Raw genomic sequence first — 24,639 nt, 5'->3', positions numbered from 1 at the left:
CTGTGAATATATACCATGACCATGACAACTCTTGTAAAAGAAAGCATTTAATTGGGGGCTTGCTTCCAGTTTCAGATGGTCAGTCTATCATCATGGCAGGGAACAGCTCGATATGCATGGTACTGGAACAGTAGCTAAAAGATACATCTGATTCACAAAAGGAGACTGGGTCTGCCATTGGCTTTTGAACTCTTTTTTTTTTTCCCCCCTGAGACAGGGTTTCTCTGTGTAGCCCTGGATGTCCTGGAACTCACTCTGTAGACCAGGCTGGCCTTGAACTCAGAAATCTGCCTGCCTCTGCCTCCCAAATGCTAGGACTAAAGGCATGTGCCATTACTGCCCGGTGACTTTTGAACTCTTAAGGCCCACCCCGAGTGACACACATTTTCCAACAAGACCACACCTAATCAGTCTAATCTGTTTCAAAGAGTGCGACTTCTGATGACTAAGCATTAGATATGGGATAGGCATTCTTATTTAAACCAGTACAGGTTCTGAGGATTCAACTTAGATTGGGCTGTCAGACATAGTGGCAAGTACCTTTAAAGGCTGAGCCATATCCCGTAAAAACTTACTTTATTTACATGCATGTTTGTGTACCTATATATGTGTATGCCATGTGAGTATGGGTGCAGGTGTCTCCAGAGTCCAGAAGAGGGTGTTGAGTCACCTGGTGTTGGAGTCTGGAATTACGGATGAAGCCAATTTAGATCGTGACACTAAAGTGTTTCAATTTCATCCTGTGACACTTTCTGGTCCTAGGACCCAGAACTGTGGACTGAATGAGTAAGATCCCAGGAGAGCATAGACCAGCATCGCCGAACTTCTAGTCCGGTGTCAGGGTCCGGAAAGGTGCTCAGAAAAGATTTGCGGAATGAATGGGTGAAAAGAAACGAAAGGGAAACCTTTCCTTTACCAAAATGGCCGCGTGTCCCTTTACCAACGCGGCGGTCCCCGGCCGCTTGGGCGGGGACGTGGTGGGCGGGGCCAGTGAACAGTCAGGTGCGGCCCCGCCCTCCTCTGCCCTCACTTGATTCCGGATTGGTCCGGTTCCAGCGCCGCAGCAGGCCGCGGGCTGAGGGGCCGCCTGGTGCTCGCCACTTCCGGCGCGCTGGGCTGTTGGCAGAGGGTGGCCGCGAGGGGCGAGCCGCGGCTACTGGTGGCGCGCAGGGATGCGGAGGGAGCCCCCCGCGAGGACAGAGGTGGCGAGGACAGCAAGGGCCCGCGGGCCTCCCTCCTGAGCCGGCCGCGCCGCCCAGGCCCAGGCAGCCTCTGCCCTTTCAGTCTCGGCTGAGGCCCGTCGCCGCCTCGGGCCGCGGAGGCCGGGGAGTCCCTGCCTGGGCCCGCAGCCTCCCTCTCGGGGGTCGGGCCCAGGCGGGGGGCCTCGTGTAGCCGCCTCTGAACCCCATTTTCTGCTTTTGCGTTTCCCCGGGGTGGGCCGAGGTCTGGATGAATCGCTTCGGGGGGTCCCCGAAGGGGCCCGTGTGCTCCTTTTAAAGGTGCCGGCGGGGCCCGGGTAGGGAACCGGTTGTCTTTGCATGGGCGGGGGACTCCCCGAGCCTGCCGGGACCATGACCTGAACTGTGCGAGCGGGACACGACGGATCCCAAGAGCTAGCTCACCTGAGCCATCCCCTTCCCGGCCAGCATGGTGAGTGGCTCCAGGGACCGGGTTGGAGGGGTGGCAGTGGGCCTCAGAGCAGCTGAGCCATCTCTTTTTCCCTGAGGCGGGGAGAGGCGCGTGCGAGCCTGGCCGGTGACACATGCGTGCAGGGTGTGCAACCGGCTGTACGCTCCCATCGCCCCCACCCCCACCCCCACTGGATGTCTTGAGTCTGGGAGGGAGGACCTTGGTAGCGCCACGGATACAACCCTCTGCCTCACTGTTGGCTGTGCCCTTGTGCAGCAAGTCGTGATTATCAGTATCATTTATTTATTGATGGCATACTGTGTGTCATTTCCTTTGCTGAGTGAGTGGTATGTATTTTGTTAGTATATCAACCCCCTGATTGGAAATGGGGGAGACTGAGGCAAGAAGCAGTTAATTACTCTGCCCAAGGTCAGTTGACTCTTTTGGGATAGTGGCACTATTTGAACATAAGCAATCTGCTATAGAACTGGCTGGATTTTTGGAGACCATCCGTCCAGCGGTAGGTTTGCGTTTGCAGAAATCTAAAGTAGCATTTGTAGAGGTTACGGGTTACGGATACAGACGATGGCCGAGTCAGCAGTGGGGGTCTTTGGACGTCTTGGTTGCTGTTCTTTCTGTTTTCTGCTCTGGCCTTTTCCCTGGAAAACTATGCATACTTTCAGGTCCTACTAAAAAAAAAAAAACCTCTCTGAAAGGAAAATACCTCCTCTTCTTGCAGGCTCTTAAGCCTTTCCATAGTCCTTGGGGTTTGTGTACTCAGTAGTTGGTTGAGCGCTTGCCTTTTGCCATTTTAATGTTTCTGAGCCTTATCTGCCCATCACAGTAGGCAAGGTGAAGTTAGTCCTCTGAATCTTTATCTGCCTCAGTTTGGCATCTAGCCCATGATGAGTGAGTGCCCAGCCTGGGTTTGAGCACTGCCTCCCCCCCCCCCCCCCCCCCATTGCCTGGCGATTAGTAGTGGTGTATTGAGATGTGGCTGGCACACCTTTTTAATGCACACACCAGACCAGACTGTCAAAACTCTTAAGAGGTGGGAGGGTGGGGAGGGGTACATAAAGTCCTGGTTAGTGGAAAGAGGTTGTTCTAAGGCACTCTGTCCTCCTGGGTTTACAACCAAGCTGGGTAAAATACACCATTAAAGCTGAGCAGCATGATATGATTTGTGCTATATATGGTGTGTGTGTTTGTGTACATACTATACAAGGTGTCAGATTTGTTGAACTTCAGTTTGTTTCCTGATCTATACAATGTACAGACAAGAATTTCCAAAAGTAATTTAAAGGCATGAAACATATATGAATTCTCACTCCTTCATTATAATTTTATGAAATGTTTGAATTTAAATCTCCCCACTCCCCCCAGACAGGGTCTTCCTGTGTAGTAGTCTCTGGCTGTTCTGCACTCAGTACATAGACCCGCTTGTCTCTGTCTCCTGAGTGCTGGCATTAAAGGTGTGGGCCGCTGTACCCAGCTAAAAGTTTGAATTTTTGAATTGTGATAAAGTACATTTAAGGACTTAAACTAATTTTCAGCTTTCTGACATGTACATTTCTGTCGTGTAGCTGTCATGGTTTATTTACATCACCACGGAATTTCATCTCCCCAAACTAAAACACGGTATCATGACATACTGACCTTGGTCCCTCCTTTAGCAGTTCCTCTCCTGTCCCCTGGTCTCCAGTGTGTCTCCCTTTCTGTTTCTATCCTTCTAATCTAATCTTCCTACTTTTTTTTTAAAGATTGATTTTTTTATGTATATGAGTACACACTGTAGCTGTACAGATGGTTGTGAGCCTTCATATGGTTGTTGGTTGTTGGGATTTGAACTCAGGACCTTTGAAAGTGCAGTCAGTCCTCTTACCTGCTGAGCCATCTCACCAGCCCCCCCCCCTCCCCCTTTTGGTAGAAGAGTCTTCTCTCCTATGACTGGCACATTTCATTTAATGGAGTGTCTTCAAGACCCATGCACGGTGTTACACCAACTGCAGGCTTTCCTTGCAGTCTGCGAGTGTGTGTGCCATGTTTGCTTGTCCACCCATCCATCCCTCAGTGCTTGCTTGGTTTGTGTCTCCCTTTGTCAGTTGTGAGTAATACTGCGGTGAGAAATAGAGTGTACAAATAAATCCTTTGGTTAGTTTTCTTTCTTTCTTTCTTTCTTTCTTTCTCTTCTTCTTCCTTTTTTTTGTTTTTTGTTTTTTTGTTTTTTGAAACAGGGTTTCTCTGTGTAGCCCTGGCTGTCCTGGAACTCACTCTATAGACTAGGCTGGCCTTGAACTCAGAAATTCGCCTGCTTCTGCCTCCCAAGTGTTGGGATTAAAGGCATGCGCCACCACTGCTGGGCTTTGGTTAGTTTTCTATAGCCTTTATACGCTACACCCTAGAGAATGTAGATATGAGATACACAGACAGTGTCCTGCCCTCAGGGAACTTAGCTTGTTGCTGGGATAGAGTTTTCTGTACGGTAGAGCTATCAAGTCATTCATGTGCTTAGTTTCATCTAGTTGGCAGTAATTAGGGCATTACAAGCATGATTACCTTCGAGGAATTAATTGTGAAGCTTTTGATTTTGTATGTAGACCTCAACTTAAGCATGCAGGGGATAGTTACTGTGGGTGTGAGACTGATAGGATCTTCTGTCAAGACCCTAATGGTTCTTCTGTTGTTGTTTCAAGGGATTGGGTGGTGCCATCTTTGCTAAGTCAGGAAACTATTGCCTGACTTGTGTCTGACAGGACTAGGGCCTTTCTTGGGGATCACAGCCCTTTACTTCAATAATTCTTTTCCTTTTCCTTTTTACAACTCTGAACCCACCCTCGGGGCTTGAAGGGTGGTTGTGTACTAGTCAGGCCTTTGAACTCACTAAATTGTCCAGGTTGGCTTAGAACTCCTGTCTCTCTTGCCTGACCTTTCTGTGGGGATTATAGACCTGTGTCACCAGGCCTGGCTACATTTGGACTTAGGATAATTGTTGATCTAAATGTAAGTGTTTGAAATGTCTTTTTTTAAAATGAGTAGACTGGCAAAAAAGGTAAAAACTACACCTCTGACCAGGTGTGGCCCCAGCACCAAAAAGAGAAGAACAAAAAGTTACTCTTTCAGAGTACTGTTATCTGCTTGCCTTGGAGGGGAGTGAGTTTAGTGGGGAGATGAGTCACGGTCAGATAACTAGAGATGGTGATAAGATTAAGTGTAAAAGATTGCTGAGGTGCAAAAAGCATTTGCCCAAAGAATGGCTGATTGAGATTAAGGGAACTGGGAGAAGGGAGGCTTCCTAGAGGGTGTGTTTGGATCTCGAGGAAAAGGGAAGAGAAAGGTCTTCCAAGTAAAAGTGCTTGTGGGGAATGGACACCTGGGTCCTTGGACTTTCTAGGCTTTGAGCATTACCTACATACAGCACAGTAATACACCATTTCTTTCATCTTTAAGACCATTTTTTCCCTTTTTGAGATGGTCCAAAAAGCCTAAATTGGCCTCAGACTCCCAATCCTTTCTGCCTTGGCCTCCCAAATGCAGGGATTCTTGGAGTCATCACCATGCTCAACCTGGCTAAAATATGTCATGTTAAGGAAGCATCCGATAGATTGATTGTCTCATGGTACTGACCTGTGTGAAGTAGCTGGAGAGAGTGATATATAGGATCTTCCTTGCTAGTTGGGGAAGTTTCTAGTACGGTTACCTAGAATAACTGAGATTTCCCTTGAAGGAAAAGAGCCCATCTGCTGTGCCAAGATTTCATTGGTGAGAGAACCAATAGATTAACACTGTCTGTAGGATGGGTCAAAGGCCTGCTCTTGAATGTGCAGTTCAGAGTGGCCCAGAATTTACTATGGAGACCAGGCTAGCCTCAGTCTGCCTGCTTCCTGAGTGCTAGGTTTAAAAAGGTGTGTGCTACCATGCCCTGTGAGAATTGTCATTTTAAAACTCTTAAATGATTACAGAATTAATCAGTGAAGAAAGGTAAAAAGCAAAATTGATTTGGGAAGCCTTTACCATGGAGACTGGGAATAACTACAAGCCTGAATCAGTTAGTGGTTTGGATTGCTAGGCATGAAAGGTTAAAAAAAGAGTTGACAGATTGGCCTCATACTGACAAATACTGGAGTTAGCTTTGTTTGTAAGTAGGCGGGGAAGCTGATTGGCACCTTGGAATACAAGGTCGACTTGAAGATTTTTAGATAATTGATCTATGGTGTGCACATTAAGTTACGGAGAGCTTGCTGGTATAGGTAGAGGTGAGAGGGAGTTACTCAAATGTAACTGCTTCTTTGCTTTTTTTCTTCCACTTTGAGGATTGAACTCAGCTTCAGGCTCATTAGGCAACCACTACCATATAGTGGAGCTATACTCCATACTCTGCCTCTGTTTATTTTAGACTTCCACTCGCTATTTCTACATCATTCATTGTATAACCCATTGCACATTGACTTATAAAGGCATTCTTAGTATTTTATTTTGTCCAAGGTTCTTGAAAAGCAATTATTGTACATATTTATTGGGTACAGTGTGATACTGTGTTCAGTTAGCATGTTACCTCATAATTACCATTTCTTTGTAATGAGAACATTCAAAATCCTATTCTGTAGTGATTTAAAATCAATATATCAATAAATTGTTAGTTAGCAGGCAGACTACTTTTTAAGACCATCTATAATTGTAGTGTGTTGGGTTCAATGTAAATATCTCAATGGCACGTCTATAGTCTGAAGAGGCTGAGGCAGGAGTCTGAGTTTGAGGCCAGCTTGGGCTACATACTATTCTGTTTAAAAGCAAAAAATAAACACCACAACCTGTTTTTAGTCTTTTTTTTTTTTTTTTAAAGATTTATTTATTATATAAATACATTATTATATAAGTACACTGTAGCTGTCTTCAGACACTCCAGAAGAGGGCGCCAGATCTCGTTACGGATGGTTGTGAGCCACCATGTGGTTGCTGGGATTTGAACTCTGGACCTTCGGAAGAGCAGTCGGGTGCTCTTACCCACTGAGCCATCTCACCAGCCCTGTTTTTAGTCTTTATGCTTTTCAACTACTTGTGGTTCTTGGTATCTGCTGTCTCCTTTTCTTTTCCTTTTTTTCTTTTTTCTTTTTTCTTTTTTTTTTGAGACAAGGTTTCTCTGTGTAGCCCTGGCTGTCCTGGAACTCACTTTGTGGACCAGGCTGGCCTCGAACTCAGAAATCCACCTGCCTCTGTCTCCCGAGTGCTGGGATTAAAGGCGTGTGCCACCACGCCCGGCTTCCTTTTCTTGAAATAATTTTTTTTGTGGCTCCCTTGTATCTATGTGTCTTTCTCCATTTTATTAGAAAATATTTATTTTTAAGGCTTGTGTTTGTGTGCATGTGAGTGCGGGTGCACTTGGAGCCCAGAAGTTTTGGATCTTCCTGGAGGTATGGAGGTTGCCAACCCCTCAGTGTGGATGTTGAGAATCAGGTCTTCTGAAAGAGTGGTGCATGCTCTTAACTGTGGAGCCATCTCTCCAGCTTTGCTTTTACTTTCTTGTTTTAGTCTCCCTTGCTTTTTCCTGCCTATGGCTGCAGTTGTGACCTGTGTATCATAGAAACTAAACCTTCTTTGGACATGGATGTGCACCTTAGCGTGCTGTGGGCATCAGTTAATACTATCTAAACCATCTCTGTCATCTCTCCTTCAGGGTAATGCTCTTTCCCCATGGCCTAGTTCTCTTAATGATGACCTCATTCATCCACTGTGCACGCTTAATGTTGAGTCATACTTAACTTCCTCTTCTGCTGTACCTGTTGATGGTATTGCCAATATGTTTGTGTCCCAATTCTGGCCTTCTCATCTTGTTTGGTTGGGTCAGGTTCTCAGTCTCTCTCTCTTTTTTTTTTTTTTAATATTTTTTTGTATTTTATTTTTTAAAGATTTATTTATTTTATGTATACGAGTACACTGTACCTGTACAGATGGTTGTGAGCCTTCATGTGGTTGTTGGGAATTGAATTTTAGGACCTCTGCTCACTTCGGTCCATCCCACTCATTCCAGTCCTAAGATTTATTTATTGTTATATTAAATACATAACAAAGACATTGTAGCTGACTTCAGATGCACCAGAAGAGGGCATCAGATCTCACTATGGGTGGTTATGAGCCACCAGGTGGTTGCTGGGATTTGAACTCAGGACCTTCAGAAGAACAAGTCAGTGCTCTTAGCTGCTGAGCCCTCTCGCCAGCCCTGTTTTTTTTTTTTTTTAAGATAGGAACTTGGTGTGTTGGCTGGATTCAAACTCAGATCCTCACGCACGAGTGTGGGGTTTACAGGTGCTCACCACCACACCAGCTTTGTGACAGTTAGTGCTAAATTGGCAACTTGTTACACTTGAGTCACCCGGGGAAGACCTGGGATTGTTTAGATCAAGCTGGTCAGTGGACATATCTGGGTGGTGATTGTCCAGCCTGCTGTGCCGTCCCTGGGGTTTGTGTCCTCCAGTGTATTAGGGAAAGTGAACTGAGCAAAAGGAGCACGGGTGCGTTCATTTTGTCTCTTCTTGACTGTGTGTGTGTGTGACTAGCTGCTTTGTGCTTCTGTCCTGACTTCTCTGAATTAGAAACCAAATGCCCCCGATGCTTTAGTCAGGTTTTTAGTCACTGCTACAGAAATGAAGCAGGGCAGCTGTTCCAGCTCCCAGGTTCTCCTTCATCAGTCTGCCTAAATCCATTTTGCTACAACCACTCAGCCAACTATAAGGTGCCGCCTGACATAATTCAGAGCAGTGCTGAGGGAGGTTCCCTTGGTTCTTGAAGACTGGGTTTTTAGTTAGGCAGGGTAGTTGGAAGCACATGGGCTTTGGATTGATTCCCACAGGTAGTTTGGCTTTTGACTTTTCAGTAGGGGAGAGGATGATGTATTAGATGCTAAAAGTGATAGACCTAGAATGTCTTTTAGACTTCACACATAATACGTCATTCTCTCCTCACAGCCTCCCACCATCAGTCGCAGAACCCTTGGCACACACTGGCCTTTCCTTCCTTCTCTCTCATGCTGCCTCTGCTTCTCTTTGTCATTTTCATTTTTTTTTTCAAGGTAAGACCATGATTGATACCACCATAAAGTATCACCTTTTTGAGGTTTTCTAGGTCATTAGTTTAATATCTGTCACCTTTGATTTTAGTGGGTTTTTTGCTTTTATTTCTTTCCTTTCCTATGTACTAGTTAAAAGGCTGCAGCCTTGCAGTAAGTGTCAAACAGTTGAGAAGATTGGAGCCTCCTTGCCACTCCTTTCTGTTGCTGTGTCTCGTAAGGTTCAGCATATTTGGACACTTGAATGAGGAGTGGTAGTTTGTAAGCTTTTGCCCTGGGCAGGTGGACATGTGCAGGACATGAGTGAGGGGAGTTAGAACTAGTGCGTTGTGGATCATGTGCTGAAGCACAGACAGCCAGAGCAAGGGTAGACAGGGAAGGGAACAGGTTTAGAGGAAGAGAATAGTTTCTTTCTTTCTTTTTTTCTTTCTTTTTTTTTTTTTTTTTTGTTTTTTGAAACAGGGTTTCTCTGTATAGCCCTGGCTGTCCTGGAGCTCACTTTGTAGACCAGGCTGGCCCCGAACTCAGAAATCCGCCTACCTCTGCCTCCCGAGTGCTGGGATTAAAGGTGTGCGCCACCACGCCCGACTAAAATCATTGTTTGTATTTTTTTTAAAGATTTATTTATTATTATATCTAAGTACACTGTAGCTGTCTTCAGATGCACCAGAAGAGGGCGTCAGATCTTATTAAGGATAGTTGTGAGCCACCATGTGGTTGCTGGGATTTGAACTCATGACCTTTGGAAGAGCAGTCAAGTGCTCTTACCCACTGAGCCATCTCTGCAGCCCTAGCTTATTTCTTACTTACATTTGGTGATAAGCCATTGTGTAGGGCTCTAACTACTGCCTCCTCATTTAATCTCTCTGTCTTTGTTCTGTGTAACTATTACTGTTCCCAATTTACAGTTGAAAAAGATAAGGGCCTTGGCTCAGGGAGAGTAAGGTTAATAGCTTGTCTACAGTTACATGGTGATTGACAGAGCCAGGTTTCAGAGCTGGTTCCAACCCCCACATCCATGCTGTACACAAGATTGCTAGATTTCTATAGTACACATTTACTGAAACTGTAGACTGTTCTAGAAAAACAGTGCATCTTGCCAGCTGAACTTAAAACCTGAGAACATTCTCTCTCCATAGTGGATAGGTTGAGATGGTCAAATCTTCCAGCATCTTGTCTCTGGCTATCCTATAACATGATGGGATTTGAGGAAGTGTGAGCACTGAGGACCTCATGGAGCACATAATGGATGTTCACAGGGAGAGACAGTTGCTTGCCTTCAAGTTTCAGTTCAGATAAGCTTATTAGGTTTAGCATGTACAGTAGTAGTTTGCCTCCTCTCCCTCCCTCCCTCTTCCTTTTTTGAGACAAGGTCTTTTTGTATAGGCACAGTTAGCTGGAATTCATTGTTGCCCCAACTGGCTTCAAACTTGGATCAGTTCTCCTGCCCTCCCCTCTCAATGCCACTGTGTTGGATTTGGTAGGCTCATTTTCACAGTTAACAGTGACCAGCAGCCCTGGTGCAGGGCTCTAGCTAAAGGTAGCCAAGGGATGTTTTGTGGGTTGAATGAAGGTAGAACAAAAGATCAGTGCTTTGTAAATTGGCTAACCAGTCCTGGGAAGCTTTCTCTCTTCTTGTCTCGGTTATTGTTTTATTGCCGTGAATGTTTGGTTCCCAATTTGTAGTCTGTAAGAAAGATTAGAAACCTCGACTAAGGCAACTTTTAAAAGAAAACATTTAGTTGGGGCTTCTTGTTTCAGAGGGTTAGTCCATGGCTTGACGCTGGAACAGTGGCTGAGCAATTGAATTCACAGGCACTGGGCAGAGAGAAAGTGAGAGACAGAGGCTGGTATGAGCCTCTAAAATCTCTGAGTCCACCCTCAGAGGTAACACACCTCCTTCACCAAGGCCATACCTCCTAAGTCCTTCTCAAACAGTTCCATCAACTGCTGATCAAACATTCAACCATAAGAGCCTATGGGGGCCACTCTCTCATCCAAACCACCACCTCCCTATTAGAGTGTCAGCTGTATACATTCCTTAAAGTGACCGTATGCTCATTAAAACGAAAACTCCAGGAAGTATCAAAAAGTACAAAGAAGGTAGCAAAGAAAGGAGAGTAAGTACCTAAACTCAGTATTTTTGTTTAAAAAGTGGTAGTGATAGTTTTCTCTCTTGTTTTCTGTGCTTGTCTTTTGTTCCTCTGTAGGGATGCATGTGTGCCCCTGCATATGGTAGACAGAGGACAACCTTGGGCACTGTTCTCAGGGACCCTTCTCCCACTTACTGGTTTGGAACTCATCTTGGCCAGGTCGGCTATCTTGCTATTAGGGGCCCACTTGTCTGCTTGCCCAACATTGTAATTAAACATGTGTGCCACAAGCATGCCTTGCTTCTTGTGTGCCTGTGTGTTCTGAGAATTGAACTCAGGTCTTCTAAATAAGCTATCTTCCTAACCTGTTTCTGATTTTTTTTTTTAAATAGTATAGAATAGAGTTTATTAAGGACATGGGGAGGGGAGTTAAGAGGGTAGTAGAGGTAGAGAAAGGCAGAGAAAGGAGGGGTAGGAGAAGGGGAGGGGGAGAAGTGAAGAGAAGTAGAGGAGTAGATGCCAGCCATGAGCACTTGGAGAAAGAGCAGGGAAGGGAATGGGGAGAGGGCGGGAGCAGGAAGGGAAGGGCAAGAGCAAAAGAAGAGCAGAGAGCAGGAGCAACCTCCTGCTTTTGAGACAGAGCCTTATTATGTATAATAATGAGGCTGCCCTTCAGCTAGGCCTCCTGCCTTGTCTCTCATGCCATTACCATACGAGTATGTTACCATGCCTAGATATGTTGACTTTTGGGGGAGAGCATTATAATAGTTAAAAGATACAGCCACTTGGGTTAAAAAACAACCCTTTATTTTGAAACAATTGCATGCTCACAGGAAGTTGCAAAACTGGTGCAAAAAACCCTGTGTCTACTTTACCAGGTGCCTAGGTCATGTACAAACCAGGAGATAGTAACATTTGATGTTTACCAGTTATTATTGTGTATTTGTTCACTTACCTATTCATGGGTGTGCAAGTGTATACATTTTATGTATATGATTGTGCAGAGTCTAGAGGTTGATGCTGGATGTTTTTCTTAATTGCTTCCAAACATTATTTTTTTGAGACAGCATGCACCTCTCATTGAACCCAGGGCTCACATACTAGGCTAGTCTGGCTGGCCAGTAGATTCTGGGGATGCTCTTGTTTCCACCTCCCACTGGTGAAATGGAACATGCACGTTGCTGTGCCTAGTGTAGTGATTTGAATGAGAATGGCCTCCATATACTCAGATTTGAAAGTTTGGTTCCCAATTTGTAGTCTGTAAGAAAGATTAGGAGGTATGGTCCTGTTGGAGGAGGTGTGCCACTGGAGGTGGGCTTTGAGATTTCAAAAGCCCACACCAGGCCCACTCTTGGTCTCTCTCTGCCTCCTGTTTGTGGATCAGATGTAAGCTCTCTGCTGCTTTGTTAGCAGCACCATGCCTGCCTTCCACTGTCATGCTGTCTGCTGTGATGATCATGGACTCACCCTCTGAAACTGAACTGGCCCCAATTAAAGTTTTCTTTAGGAAGTTGCCTTGATCATGGTGCTCACAGCAAAAGAACAATAATTCTAAGACACCTGGCACTGCCCCCCATCCCTCTTTAATGTGAGTCTAGGTGCTGGAATGTGTGATGTCTGTAATTGTTTCTGAATAATGGAAGTTAAGAAGTAGACCAAGTATTGTCTATGGATGTTGGGGATCCATTCCAGCAAGGCTGTAGAATCACACATGCATCTGGCTTGCAGCAGTTAATAGTGGGAGGGGAAAGGTGAACAGAAGCTTTGATAATTTTAAATTTTCCTGCCAAGTTGGTGCCACACACCTGTGATCACAGGATTCAGATGAGGTACGGTGGTCTAGAGTTCAAGACTAGTTGAGTTCAAAGCCAGCCTGGCTAAATTGGGTTTCCTAAAAGAGATGGTTGCAGTTGGATTTCTGAGCAGATATGGGAAGTCTCTAGACAGAGAGTTTGGGGCATTTGGTTGGGGCACATGGTACAGCAGGTACATGTGGAGTGGGGAGCCAGACTGTGCAGTTTATTGATGTTCACATTGGATGAATGGAAGTGTGGAATGAGGGTTTTGCTAGGCAGCACAGGTGTTGTTTGAGGTGTGACCTGAGAAGGGAGCCCTCATCCGCATGAATACTCGGAAAATTATTCATCTGAGTCTTCAGTCTGCTTAGAAGGAGAAAATTAAGTGATCTGTCAAGGATTTGTTTATTTTAGGTGTTTTTTTTTTTTTAAAGATAATTTTAGATTTTAGAATAGTTCTAAAGTCAGTGAGGATATCTGTGTGCTTCTCTATAGAGTTACCAAAAACAAAAACCAAAGCCCTGCAGGAAGCACCCTGAGAGCTGATTTGTGACCACCTCAGTTTTTGTGCCATTTTTATCCTAGTACTGACAGGCAGTTGAAGCTGGTGCTGCTTATAGACTCGTAATATCCTGCTACTCCTTGATTTTTGCTCAGTAGTTACTCTGATTACAAGTTATTTTGAACTCTAAAATAATTAATAGCTTTCTTATTTTATTTTTTAAATAATTTATTTTTATTTTATGTGCATTGGTGTTTTGCCTACATGCATATTTGTGTGAAAGTGTCAGATCTTGGTGTTCCTAACAGTTGTGAGCTGTCATGTGGGTGCCGGGAACTGGGCTGGGTCTTCTGGAAGAGCCGCAGTGCTCTTTACCACTGAGTCATCTCTCCAGCCCTTGATTGATAGCTATTTAAAAAACAAGAAATTACTACCTGTATGTTTGTTTCCTTGTCTTATTTTCTATTTACTTTCTGAATGGTTGTCTTTGCACTGTAAATGCACTTTTCCCATTAACGGTATAGTAGAAGTGGGTTTTCAGATTGTTAAATGTCTTCCAAGTATTTACAATGACTGTATAGCATTGCATTGTATGGATTCTGAGGCAGTTAAGATTTTTGCCATAATAAACAATGTGTGATTAACATCTTTGCAAAAAAGCCGGGCGTGGTGGCATACGCCTTTAATCCCAGCACCTGGGAGGCAGAGGCAGGCGGATTTCTGAGTACGAGGCCAGCCTGGTCTACAGAGTGAGTTCCAGGACAGCCAGGGCTACACAGAGAAACCCTGTCTCAAAAAAAAAAAAAAAAAAAAAAAAAAGGACTACTAGCAAAGGGTGTAGTGGCGTCTTAACGATTCCTCAGTATTGTGTGTATGTAGAAAAAGTTATTTTGGGTTAGAGTTTATTTTCTGTTATAGTAGTAGTTTCTCTCTCTCTCTCTCTCTCTCTCGTTTTGGAGATAGATCTGTCAGTAGCTTGGGCTAGCTTTCACATCATATCTTCCTGTCCCCTTCTCAAGTGCTGACTTACAGCTGGACATATCAGCATGCCTGTCTTAACTTGACATTCTAAAGTGTGCCAAATTCAGTGACATAGGACAAGAAGTGCAGCTCACTAGTAGAGCACCCATCCAGCATGCCCCCAGTTCAGTTTTCAATACCACAAAAAACAACATGTGACATTGGGTACATTTGAGACATAGAGTTTTCATCATTCTAGAGGAATTCCTGTACCTACTAAGTTTTGTCTGTCAGTCTATCTCCTCCAAGCCCTTGGTTTTTGTGTCTATGGATATGTTTGCTATGAATACTTTATATAAATGAAACCATACAATATGTTACTGCTCAGTCTCTTTCTCCCTCCTGCTTATGTTGCCTAGGGTACCTTGAACTCCTAGGGCATCAGCTTCCCAAGCACATAGAACTACATAAGTATTTTTTTTTCCTAAACCATGTAAAAGATGGTTTATAAGATTACATTTGTGCCAGTCGGTGGTGCTGGCACTCAGGAGGCAGAGGCAGGCAGATCTCTGTGATTTGGAGAATAATCTGGTTTACAGAGTGGGTTCTAGGACAACCAAAGCTATACAGAGAAACCCTGTCTCAAAACAACAACAGAAAAGATTACATTGAATCACACCTATGTATTATAGTCAAAAGATGGGTAATCTCTTTGGTAGCATTCTGGAATTCTGGAGAATTGGGTAGGCTGCCTCAGGCTGTACCATGAGGAAGAAGTAGTTTTTACAGTTAACCAGTAGAGGACTAATGACTGTAGGGCCTGAGATAAGAAGGAATCTGAGACAAGGACAAAGGTGGCTTTTGAATGAAATGGCAGCACTTTTCATGTTGGGGATAGGTAGGAACCTTGTAGATAACACCCTTGATTCTGTTCACACAGAGTTCTCTCTTTTTTTTTTTTTTTTTNTGTAGACCAGGCTGGCCTCGAACTCAGAAATCCGCCTGCCTCTGCCTCCCGAGTGCTGGGACTAAAGGCATGCGCCACCACGCCCGGCTCACACAGAGTTCTAATGGGCAGTTGCTGCCATTGATGCACTTTGTCTTTAACACCAGTCAGTGACTATAAATATGAAGGGACTGAGCATGGCTCTGTGAGTAAGGTGCCTGTCACTGAGCTTGACTGAGTTGGTACCTAGGAGTGCATGGTGCAAGGAGGGTGGAGGGCCAATAGTTCAGTATTTTCTATATTGCATAAGCTACTCTGATGTCATTATCTTGACTTGAAAGCCTTAACAGATATGACTGAGCATTAATAGAAATATGAATATTAGATCAGTGCTGAGTATAGTCAGAGGAACAAACTGGTAACAGCTTTGGGACATTGTCTTCATAAAAGTGAGTGACAAGGCTAGGGATGTACAGTGATAGAGCACTTGCCTGGTATATGTAAGGCCTTGGATGATTCAGACAGATGAAATAAGATGCAAGTGTTCACATGAAGTTCATATAAAAGAAATCTGTGGTAAGGGAGAGATTGGTCCTAACCAACTTTGCACACTGAGGTGTACTTCTGATTGTTTCTCATACCAGGGTGCTCTGGAAGCATGCAGGATTTCCTCAGGTTACCAGGAAGAGGAGGAAGAGGTAGACAGCGCTGACAATAAGAACATTTGACTTTAACTTGTACTTTGGATCTTGAGATAGAAAGCCACTGGGTAGAAAGGACGTGGTTATGTACCTCAGTTCACACCAGTCTGTAGACCATCTGCAGGCTTCTGCCAAAATCAGGCAGGTGCTGTTTTAGTTGTTCAAGTGTGATGTCTGGTAACAGTTGAGGATGAAAGTTGTCTTAGTCAGGGTTTCTATTCCTGCACAAACATCTTGACCAAGAAGCACTTGGGGAGGAAAGGGTTTATTCAGCTTACTCTTCCACATTGCTGTTGAAAACCAAAGGAAGTCAGAACTGGAACTCAAACAGGTCAGGAAGCAGGAGCTGATGCAGAGGTCATGGAGGGATGTTCTTTCCTGGCTTGCTTCCCCTGGCTTGCTCAGCCTGCTCTCTTACAGAACCAAGACTACCAGCCCAGAGATGGTCCCACCCACAAGGGGCCCTTCCCCCTTGATCACTAATTGAGAAAATGCTCCACAGCTGGATCTCATGGAGGCATTTCTCCAACTGAAACTCTTTTCTCTGTGATAACTCCAGCCTGTGTCAAGTTGACACACAAAAAAACTAGCCAGTATAAAAGTGTATGGGCTTTTACAAAAGAGGCTTGCTTTGCTGTTAGGACACTTGGTAACAACAATTGAAATTGCTTGCACAGGAGCAATATTGTTGGTAGGTTTTTTTGACATTCAGTGTGATCTGCATCTTTGGTGATCAGCTAAGTCACATTCATTACCTGATTGCATTCAGTGCAGTGCCAGCTTATTTATCTTCAGACACTTGGAGCAGAGCACTTGTGTGGAGGAACCATCACTGTGTAGGAGCTCTGGCATTCTGCTCTGGGTCTTGACTTCACTAATAACTAGGTAACTGGGGGCAAACAGCTTTATTTTCCTTTTTGCTGATGCAAGGTTGCACTTGCTGTTCACTGTGGCTGTTTTTTCTGTCATAAGATTCTTAGTCTTGCTTTAGAATTTCTGGATAGCAACAATATTGTTTCCGTATTCTCAGTGTCATTGAAATGACATGGTACACCGTCTGTCTTCTGAGATATGCATATGGGAAAGAGAAGCAGATGTGATGAAGAGAATGCCTGTTGGTGATGCCTTACTAATTTTGGACAGTTTTCTTGCAGAATAACTTTTTATCATTCTTTTGCCTATAATTGAAGCTCTCTGGGAGACATTTTTAATGTCTAAGCTGTGTAATCCCCCCCCCCAAAAAAAAGTGGGTGAAGATGTACTTGGCTTGGATAAGTTCATCTTTTGTCTGTTAGACTCCTTACTCTATCCCGAGCTTTTGTCCCCGCCGAGCTTTTGTCCCCGCCGGCAAGAACACACTCGGGACAACCGGAATCTTCTGCGGCAAAAGCTTTATTGCTTCTTCAGGAGGGAAGACCCCGATCCCAGAAAATGGAGTCGCTTATATAGCCCTCAGCCATGGCGTTTCAGCACCTGATGTGGCGTGTCAGCTCCTGATTCGTTGCTCGCCCATCACCCCACTACTACGTCCCGAGATGGGTAGTGACTAAGCGTGAGTTCACTCTCGCACCTGCGCACAAGGCTTGTTTACTAGTTAGGCACAGCAGAAGCCAGTGCCATCTTATAATGGCGATTGCTCGCAGCTCGCGATTGCCCGCGGCGCGGCTCTCCACATTACTCTTTCTCATTTGCCAAGTCATCTTGGAGCAGTGAGAAGCAAGGTGGAAGATAATGGTCTATTAGAAGATTAAAAACCTCATTAGTGGGCCTGGCTCAGCAGATAAGAGTTCTGACAGCTCTTTCAAAGGACCCGGGTGCTATTCTTAGCACCTACATGATGGCTCTCCAACCACCTGAAACTCCAATTCCAGAGGATCTGATGGCCTCTGTGGGCACTGCATGCATGTGGTACACAGACATACATACAGGCAAAACACCCATACACATGAAATAAAAATAAAGCAAGCAAACAAAACACCATGTTAGTGCTTGTTTTGGCAGCATATACATTAAAATTGGAGTGATAGGGAGAGTATCGTGGCTCCTGTGCAAGGAGGACATTGCATTCCCAGAGCAGTCCATTTAAAACACTGCCTTTTTAAAGGGGCTGGAGAGTGGTTATCAGCTCTTGCTGCCTGGTCTTCCTCAGGACCCCAGTTCAGTTTCAACACCCACACCAGGTGGCTTACAGTTGCTGAAAATTTCAGTCCTAGAGGATCTGACACCCTCTTCTGGCCTTAGCAGGCACTCTGTGTGTGTGTACACAAAAACAGAAACAACAATAGTAGTCTTCAAAACAAAACAAAACAAAACATCATCCCATGGACAGGAAAGATGGCTCAGAGTTTAGGAATACTTGTTGCTCTTGTGGAAGAACCAGGTTCAGTTTCCAGCACTCACATAGTGACTCACAAATGCCTGTAAACTTTCGTTTCAGAGGGCTCGACTCTGTCTTCCGGCCTTTGTGGGAACCAGACACAAATATGTACATTCATTCATACATGGAGGCAGAACACACAAAAATCAAAATGAGTCTTAAAAATCACCTTGCTAACGCTAGGCATGCTTGTGCACACCTGTAATTCTAACGCTTGGGAGGCTGATGCAGGAGGACCATTTGTTCTAGGTCAGCCTGGACTGCATAGACTATGAAAACAAATTCTAGCACTAGGGAGACAGAAGCAGGTGAATCTCTTGAGTTTGAGGCCAGCCAGGGCTACATAGTAAAACTGTCTTAAAACAAACAAATACCTGATAGCAACCTCTTGCCTCAAGAAGTATACCTGTGCATACACTTGAATACACCCATGCATCAAACACACACAGACATACACAGACACACACACACACACCTCTACAAGTCACTATTTTAGTGTCATCAGTAGGTCCAATGTAGCTGCTTCCCCTGTAGTTCAGGGTCCAGTCTGGGTTCAGGTGTAGCATTTGCTTATTATGAGTTTTTAGTCCACTTTAGGTTTGTTAGTATTATTTTCCAAAACATTACACTGTGCATTGGTAGCTAGTTAGTTGTTCTTGTTTTTATGTACATAGGCAGTTTTCCCAGTAGAAAATGTACTGCTCTCTGTCTACAAAGATGTTTACTCTAGTTAGTCCCTATGAGGATAGAATATGCTACCTTGACTTTTATCAGTCCTGCAGTGGGACTAGTGAAGCTTTCTAGCTCAGACCCTTGGCATTCTTTTTGCTTCTAGCTTGATTCTGATCAGTAGCAATCTGATCTCTTCTGATCAGGAAGAGAGAGACTCTAATGGGGCACTTTGTATAAACCTAAGAAATACTAGAGGGGTGTTTTGCCTTCTCTTGTCTTTGTGGAAGTTTAGTCTGAGGCTGAAGAATGGATTCAGATGGGCCAGAATGTGTATTTTCATTAGATATTAGGATCCACACAGAGATTCTGTCTAGTCATGTCTGTAATTGTTCCCAAAGGGCAAATACTGTTGAGCTTTGAACTTTAACTAGACAAGGAGCTTTTCCAAGGCAGATGGGTCTCTTTGCTCTTTGGTTCCAGGTGATGTTCATTGTGTGATGTGAACATGCATACTTTGTCCTGGCTGCATGTTTCTGTAACTGCAACTCTGTTTCCTCTGCCTCCCTAGAGTAAGGTTCTCCTCCCAGTAGCTCTACCCACCCTTATCCTCGTAGCTACTCTTGTTGCTGTGATCTTGAACTTGACAAAACCCATGCAAGGAAAGAGAAGGGTTTCTTTTTGGCTCACAGAGGATGCAGAACAGTATGGTGGGGAAAGCATGGTGTCAGGAGCTTGAGGAGGCAGCTGGTCATGTTGAGTGTGCAGTCAGGAATCAGTGAGAGGTGAGTAAGTGCTCAACTAGCTTTCTGCATTTTCTGCTGTCTTGGACCCCAGCCTGTGGAATGGGTGCACTCATGTTTGAGGTGGGCCTTCCAATCTCAGCCTAATCTAGGGAATCCTTCACAGCCATGGTCAGAGTCTTATTTCTAGATTATAATTGTCAGCATTCAAACCATACTGCGTGAAACCCTTTAGAGACTGAGTGTGAGGGACTGTTGTTCTGACTACTAGGGCTAGAGAGGTCAGCTGGTTTCATTGACTTGCTTAGAGAGAAACACAAAATTTATAGTTCAACAACATAGAGGAGCAGAGAGAACTGAAGGAGGGGCTTTGAAGGGCGTGTATCTCAGGATTAGAGTTTCCTTCCTGTTCTTTGCTACTTTCTTGCTTTCTGTTGGCCTTGTAGCACTGGTGTGGGGGAGGGGCACCCTCACATTGATTGTCATGTGTTATTTAAGCTTTGGATCCTATACTAAACCCAAGGACACTTTTTTTTTTTTTTTTTCGTTAAAAGTGTGGGGAAGGAGGGTTCATTTGAGAGTGGAGACATCTTTGGTGGTGGTAGTATCTTTGAGAGAAAAGTTTACTTGGGACTGAATTTGCTTGCTAATTCTGTACTTTTGAACCTTAGTTGGCAGGTAGTGTTTGATCAGTATCTGTATCAGTGAGGCTGGGAACCTATAGGAAGGATGTCTCTGGTCCACTGGGAACACAAGTTGTAGCTCCGGGGAAAGGAAGCAGAAAGTTTGATAAAGACTTTCTTTAAAGCCAAGGGTTATGTTGCAGAGAAAATTGTTTTAATTTCTTTTTACATTTCTTTAATTATTTTGTGAACATATGTGTTTGTGTGGGTGTATAGCCCATGGTTTACATGTGGAGGTCAGAGAGCTATTTGCAATATGTGGGCTTCAGGGATCAAGGTCAGGTAACCAGGCTTGGGCTAGTGTTTCTACCTAGTGAACCATCTCTCTGCAGCCTGAGAGGGTTATTTAGAGGTCATTAGGTGAAACATTACAGATTTAGTCAAGGTTTGAGAAAACTTAGGTATTCATTTTGTCACAGGGGCAAAGGCCCATATAGATCATCTATCATAAGGGTTTCTGTTAGGCTTTGTTAAAGATATTTTTAGCAACTATTTACATATTATTTTTCAAAAAAAGATTGTAGTTTGTGAATAGAGGTCATACTTACATCTTTTGGATAGGAAATTAATATCACATGTGCATCTCTGTGGGAATCAGTGGTGATCCTCAAGAGCCAAAGCGATAGCAGTAGTTTAGTAGCAATCTTGCTTTTAAACTCACCTAGAATTGCTCTGAGAACTGTAATATTGTCTGTAACACTGACATCAGTAGCCTGATTTTGAGTCCCTACTTTATGGCTGGCATTGTGCTTATTATATGTGCTTTATGTAAATGATCTCATCTAGTCCTTAGAAGGATCCAGTGTCTTAAAATTTTTACATAGGAGGCAAAGCTATCTGTTAAAAACGTGGCCAAGCCGGGCAGTGGTGGCACACGCCTTTAATCCCAGCACCTGGGAGGCAGAGGCAGGGGGTTTCTGAGTTTGAGGCCAGCCTGGTCTTCAGAGTGAGTTCCAGGACAGCCAGGGCTATACAGAGAAACCTTGTCTGGAAAAACAAAAACAAAAACAAACAAAAAAATCTGGCCAAGGTTCAGGTGTATTTGAATTAGAGCCGGGGGAACCTGATTTCATAAGATACACTCTTTACCTAGTAGTGTGGGTAGAAGTGTGCAGAACTGATTACAAGACAAAGACAAAGGGGAAAAACAAAAGGAGACAGAGAGGGGTCCAGGCTATATATAATGTTTGAGAGGAATTTAATGAAAGCTGAGCTGTAAATTTTTTCTCCTGCAGCAGGTCAAGGTGGAAGTCCCCATGAGTATTCAAATGCCACGATGGTTCTTTTCCAGGAGCCTTGGAACTAGACAGCCTTAAGTCTACCCCTACCCCTGCAGATGTCTCTGCATTCCCCAGGTCCCATGTGCAAGATCCCTGGCTCTGGGCACTGAGGCTGTCCATACTGAAGCACTGCTGTAGGGTGGTAACCATCAGACTCTACTTTCTCATTTGTAGCTTCTACTCTGCACCCTCAGGACCCTTTTGATCCTTTCAAATCAGGAACTGTCTTATTTATCCTTACATCTCAGGAGTATCAAGCTTATTTGCCAAATAAATGACTTAGTTTCTCAAGGTCATTCTAGATTTAAAGGCTATGTAAAGCTAGATCTAGAAGAACCGAGGTTGAGATGTCTGCCTTTAGGGGAGTTTATTTGGCTACGAAGAACAGATTGCATCAGGGTTGGAAAATAGTTGGTATCAAAGTGACCAGCTAAAAGAAGCTAATTTTACAGGCAGTAAAATAGGGAGTGGAAATTGTGAGGGAAGATGGCACAAAGTGAGAAAGCACTGGGAAACTGCAGGCTCAATGGAGCCAGCCATAGAAAATAGGAAAAAGTCAAAGAAAATGTCAGAGTCTGTGACCTTTCTCTTCCTTTCAAGTTTTCTTTGATGAGGTGATTCTGAGCCTTGATTGGCTTTGGTTCCTTAATGAGTCAGAAGCACAGGTCTTTGAACTGCTTATCCAGAAACAAAATTAGACAGCAGCAGAAATCTAGGCAGGCAGCTGTGTACCCATTAACTTTTCTGCTGCAGAAAATGTAGGTTTGTCTTAGATATATGCATGGCTCTCCTAGAGGATTCTAGGACAGACATAATTCATCATCCCATTTTGCCCAAAGATTTTAAGTGTGTGTGCCTTTTTCTGTTGGGGTTAGCCAGGTGAGCCTTGGGGAGGCACAGGCAAATGAAACAGCAATATATGACTTTGCTGTGGTGGTTGCTTTGGATATATAGACAATAGTGGGACTCACATGGAAACTGTAGGTCTCTCTTTACATTGTAGTGAGTAGTTGTGCTAATTGATGAAAATACCATTGAAACTCAGGGTCTACATTTTGAAGATGCAGTTTGAAAGCTCAAAGCACATGTACATTTTCTTAGACAGTTTATAGCTGTTACGGCATGTAACACTCAAACCAAGAGTAGAATATTCTTGGAGTTCCAAGGTAATTCTTCCCCAAAGTAACCACCATTCTGACTGTCATACACAAGTTATTCTCAGTTTTGTTTAAATTTTTAGTATAAAACATGTTGGGCATAGTGTTACATATCTTGAGTTCCAGCATGCAGGAGGCAGAGGCAGAGAGGCATGTGGATCTCTGAGTCTGAGGCCAGCCTGGTCTACTAGAGAGTTCCAAGTCAACCAGGGTCACACAGAGAAACCCTACCCCAGGTGTGTGTGTGTGTGTGTAAAACAAAGAGTGAAAGGGTGTGTTTTGACGTCTTTCATTTGTTCACTTGTGTTTATGAGATCCTTTGTTGTTGCTGCCAGACTCATTCATTCATGTCGTCTTATACTTATTTTTCTGTGTGTGGGTGTTTTGCCTGTGTGCTTGTCTGCACCATGTGCATGTCTGGTGTCTGAAAGGGTCAGAAGAAGGCATTGGCTGTCTTGGGACTGGAGTTACAGATGGTTGTGAGCTGCCATGTGTGTGCTAGGAACTGAACAGATAGTATTCTTAAATGCTCGAGCTGTGTCTTCAGCCCAGTGAGTCGAACTTTGCTATTCTGGTGGTTGTGTAGTAGCCTCTAACATTTTAAATTTGTATTTCTCTGAGGTGAACACTTATTTAGATCTTTCTTGTATAAGTAACTTTGTCCAAAGGCTCTTGTCTTTTCTTTGTTAAGTTACTTTGTACTCTGATGAGAATTCTGGTTCCCATTCTGTGTTTTCTCCCATTCTGCAGCTTCCTTGTGCCCTTTGATGAGCAGTTGGGCTTGCTGCTCTTATTTCTTTATGTTTAGTGCTTTATTTGTCCCAACCATAGAAAGAAACTGTAACCTTGTTATGTAGAGCTTGTTCTGTAGACGCTCTGTTGTTTTACTTTTCACATTTTGTGGCTTAAATTTATGTTTTTTTCCCTCTGATTGATCTCTGTGTGTATGTGTCTCAGTGAGTTTTATTTATTTTAATACATTTGCTTGTATGTTTATTTAGGTGAACATATACTTATATGCTTGCCTTTTGGGAGTCTGTTCTCTCCTCAGATTGGGAGGCTTGGTGTCAAGGCCTTTATCTGCTGAGCCAGTGTGAGTGCCCCTCATTTAGTTTTAGTCTTCAAGACCTGCAACAGAAATCTCAGCAGAAGTTGTGAAGCTAGCAGATTGATCTGAACCCTGAGATGCTGACCCTTCCTGTTCCAACTTAGAGTTGTGGGGGCTTTCCTCTATGTTCTTTGTCTCATTACTTGAGAGTGTAGTGCTGTGTGGTGTGTTAACCCACCAGTCTGGATTTGGCTTTGCCACTTGCTTGAAACAGCTGGCAAAGGTTTCTGTGGCCTTCCTGCCGAAGAGGCTGGGGATCTCCAGTATTCTTTAACTGTTTTCAGGTCTCAAATGTATCCTGTTTGTCTTCTACATCTGTTCTGATTGTTTACTCAGGTGAACTCTGGGACTCTTATTTTTAATAGTTTAATGTATTTTAATAACAAACTTACAGGAACAGCACAGAAGACAGACGACATTAAAAACACGTACTTGCATGTAGGACAACTCAGAAAAGTATAGTGAGTGAGCGGAATCTACCGTATGATAAAAATGCTACAAACACCATTTAGTTGCCGTCAATAAGAAATTTACTTATTTTTGAAAAATCCAAATGCTGGCATTGTCCAGACAATTTTAACAGGTTTATTTATAATTGTTATAAAGTGGAGCTGTTGAAATGTGTTCGCCGAAACATTCTGCTTGCATTAATGCTTTACATCTTGCATTTATATTAAAAATTCAGACACAAATAAATGTAGAGAAACTGCCAATATCTGATTCTGTCTTCTATATTTCTACTTGCAATCATATACTTAGGTACCTTTGACCCCATGGAAATAATATCTAACATTCAGAGCTACTGATAACAGGAAGAAGAGGAAAAACAAATTTTTTTTAAAATTTTTAATATTTTTTATTACATATTTTCCTCAATTACATTTCCAATGCTATCCCAAAAGTCCCCCATAGCGCCCCCCACTTCCCTACCCACC

At 43.8% G+C, this 24,639-nt stretch overlaps 1 protein-coding gene across 2 annotated transcripts in view; it reads left to right on the top strand.

Moving 5' to 3' along the window:
* The first annotated feature begins 1,047 nt into the window (after nucleotides 1-1,047).
* Xpo6 (exportin 6) overlaps nucleotides 1,048-24,639 on the top strand; it is a 98,934-nt gene continuing 75,342 nt past the window's right edge. For both annotated transcript variants that reach the window (XM_021166262.2, XM_021166261.2), the window contains exon 1: nucleotides 1,048-1,650. In XM_021166262.2, coding sequence (XP_021021921.1) covers nucleotides 1,648-1,650 — 3 coding nt within the window. In that variant the 5' untranslated portion in view covers nucleotides 1,048-1,647. The remainder of the gene's footprint in view (nucleotides 1,651-24,639) is intronic.

Source organism: Mus caroli, chromosome 7, assembly GCF_900094665.2.
Source record: "Mus caroli chromosome 7, CAROLI_EIJ_v1.1, whole genome shotgun sequence".
Lineage (NCBI taxonomy): Eukaryota > Metazoa > Chordata > Mammalia > Rodentia > Muridae > Mus > Mus caroli.
This window is presented reverse-complemented; position numbering and strand designations above follow the sequence as displayed.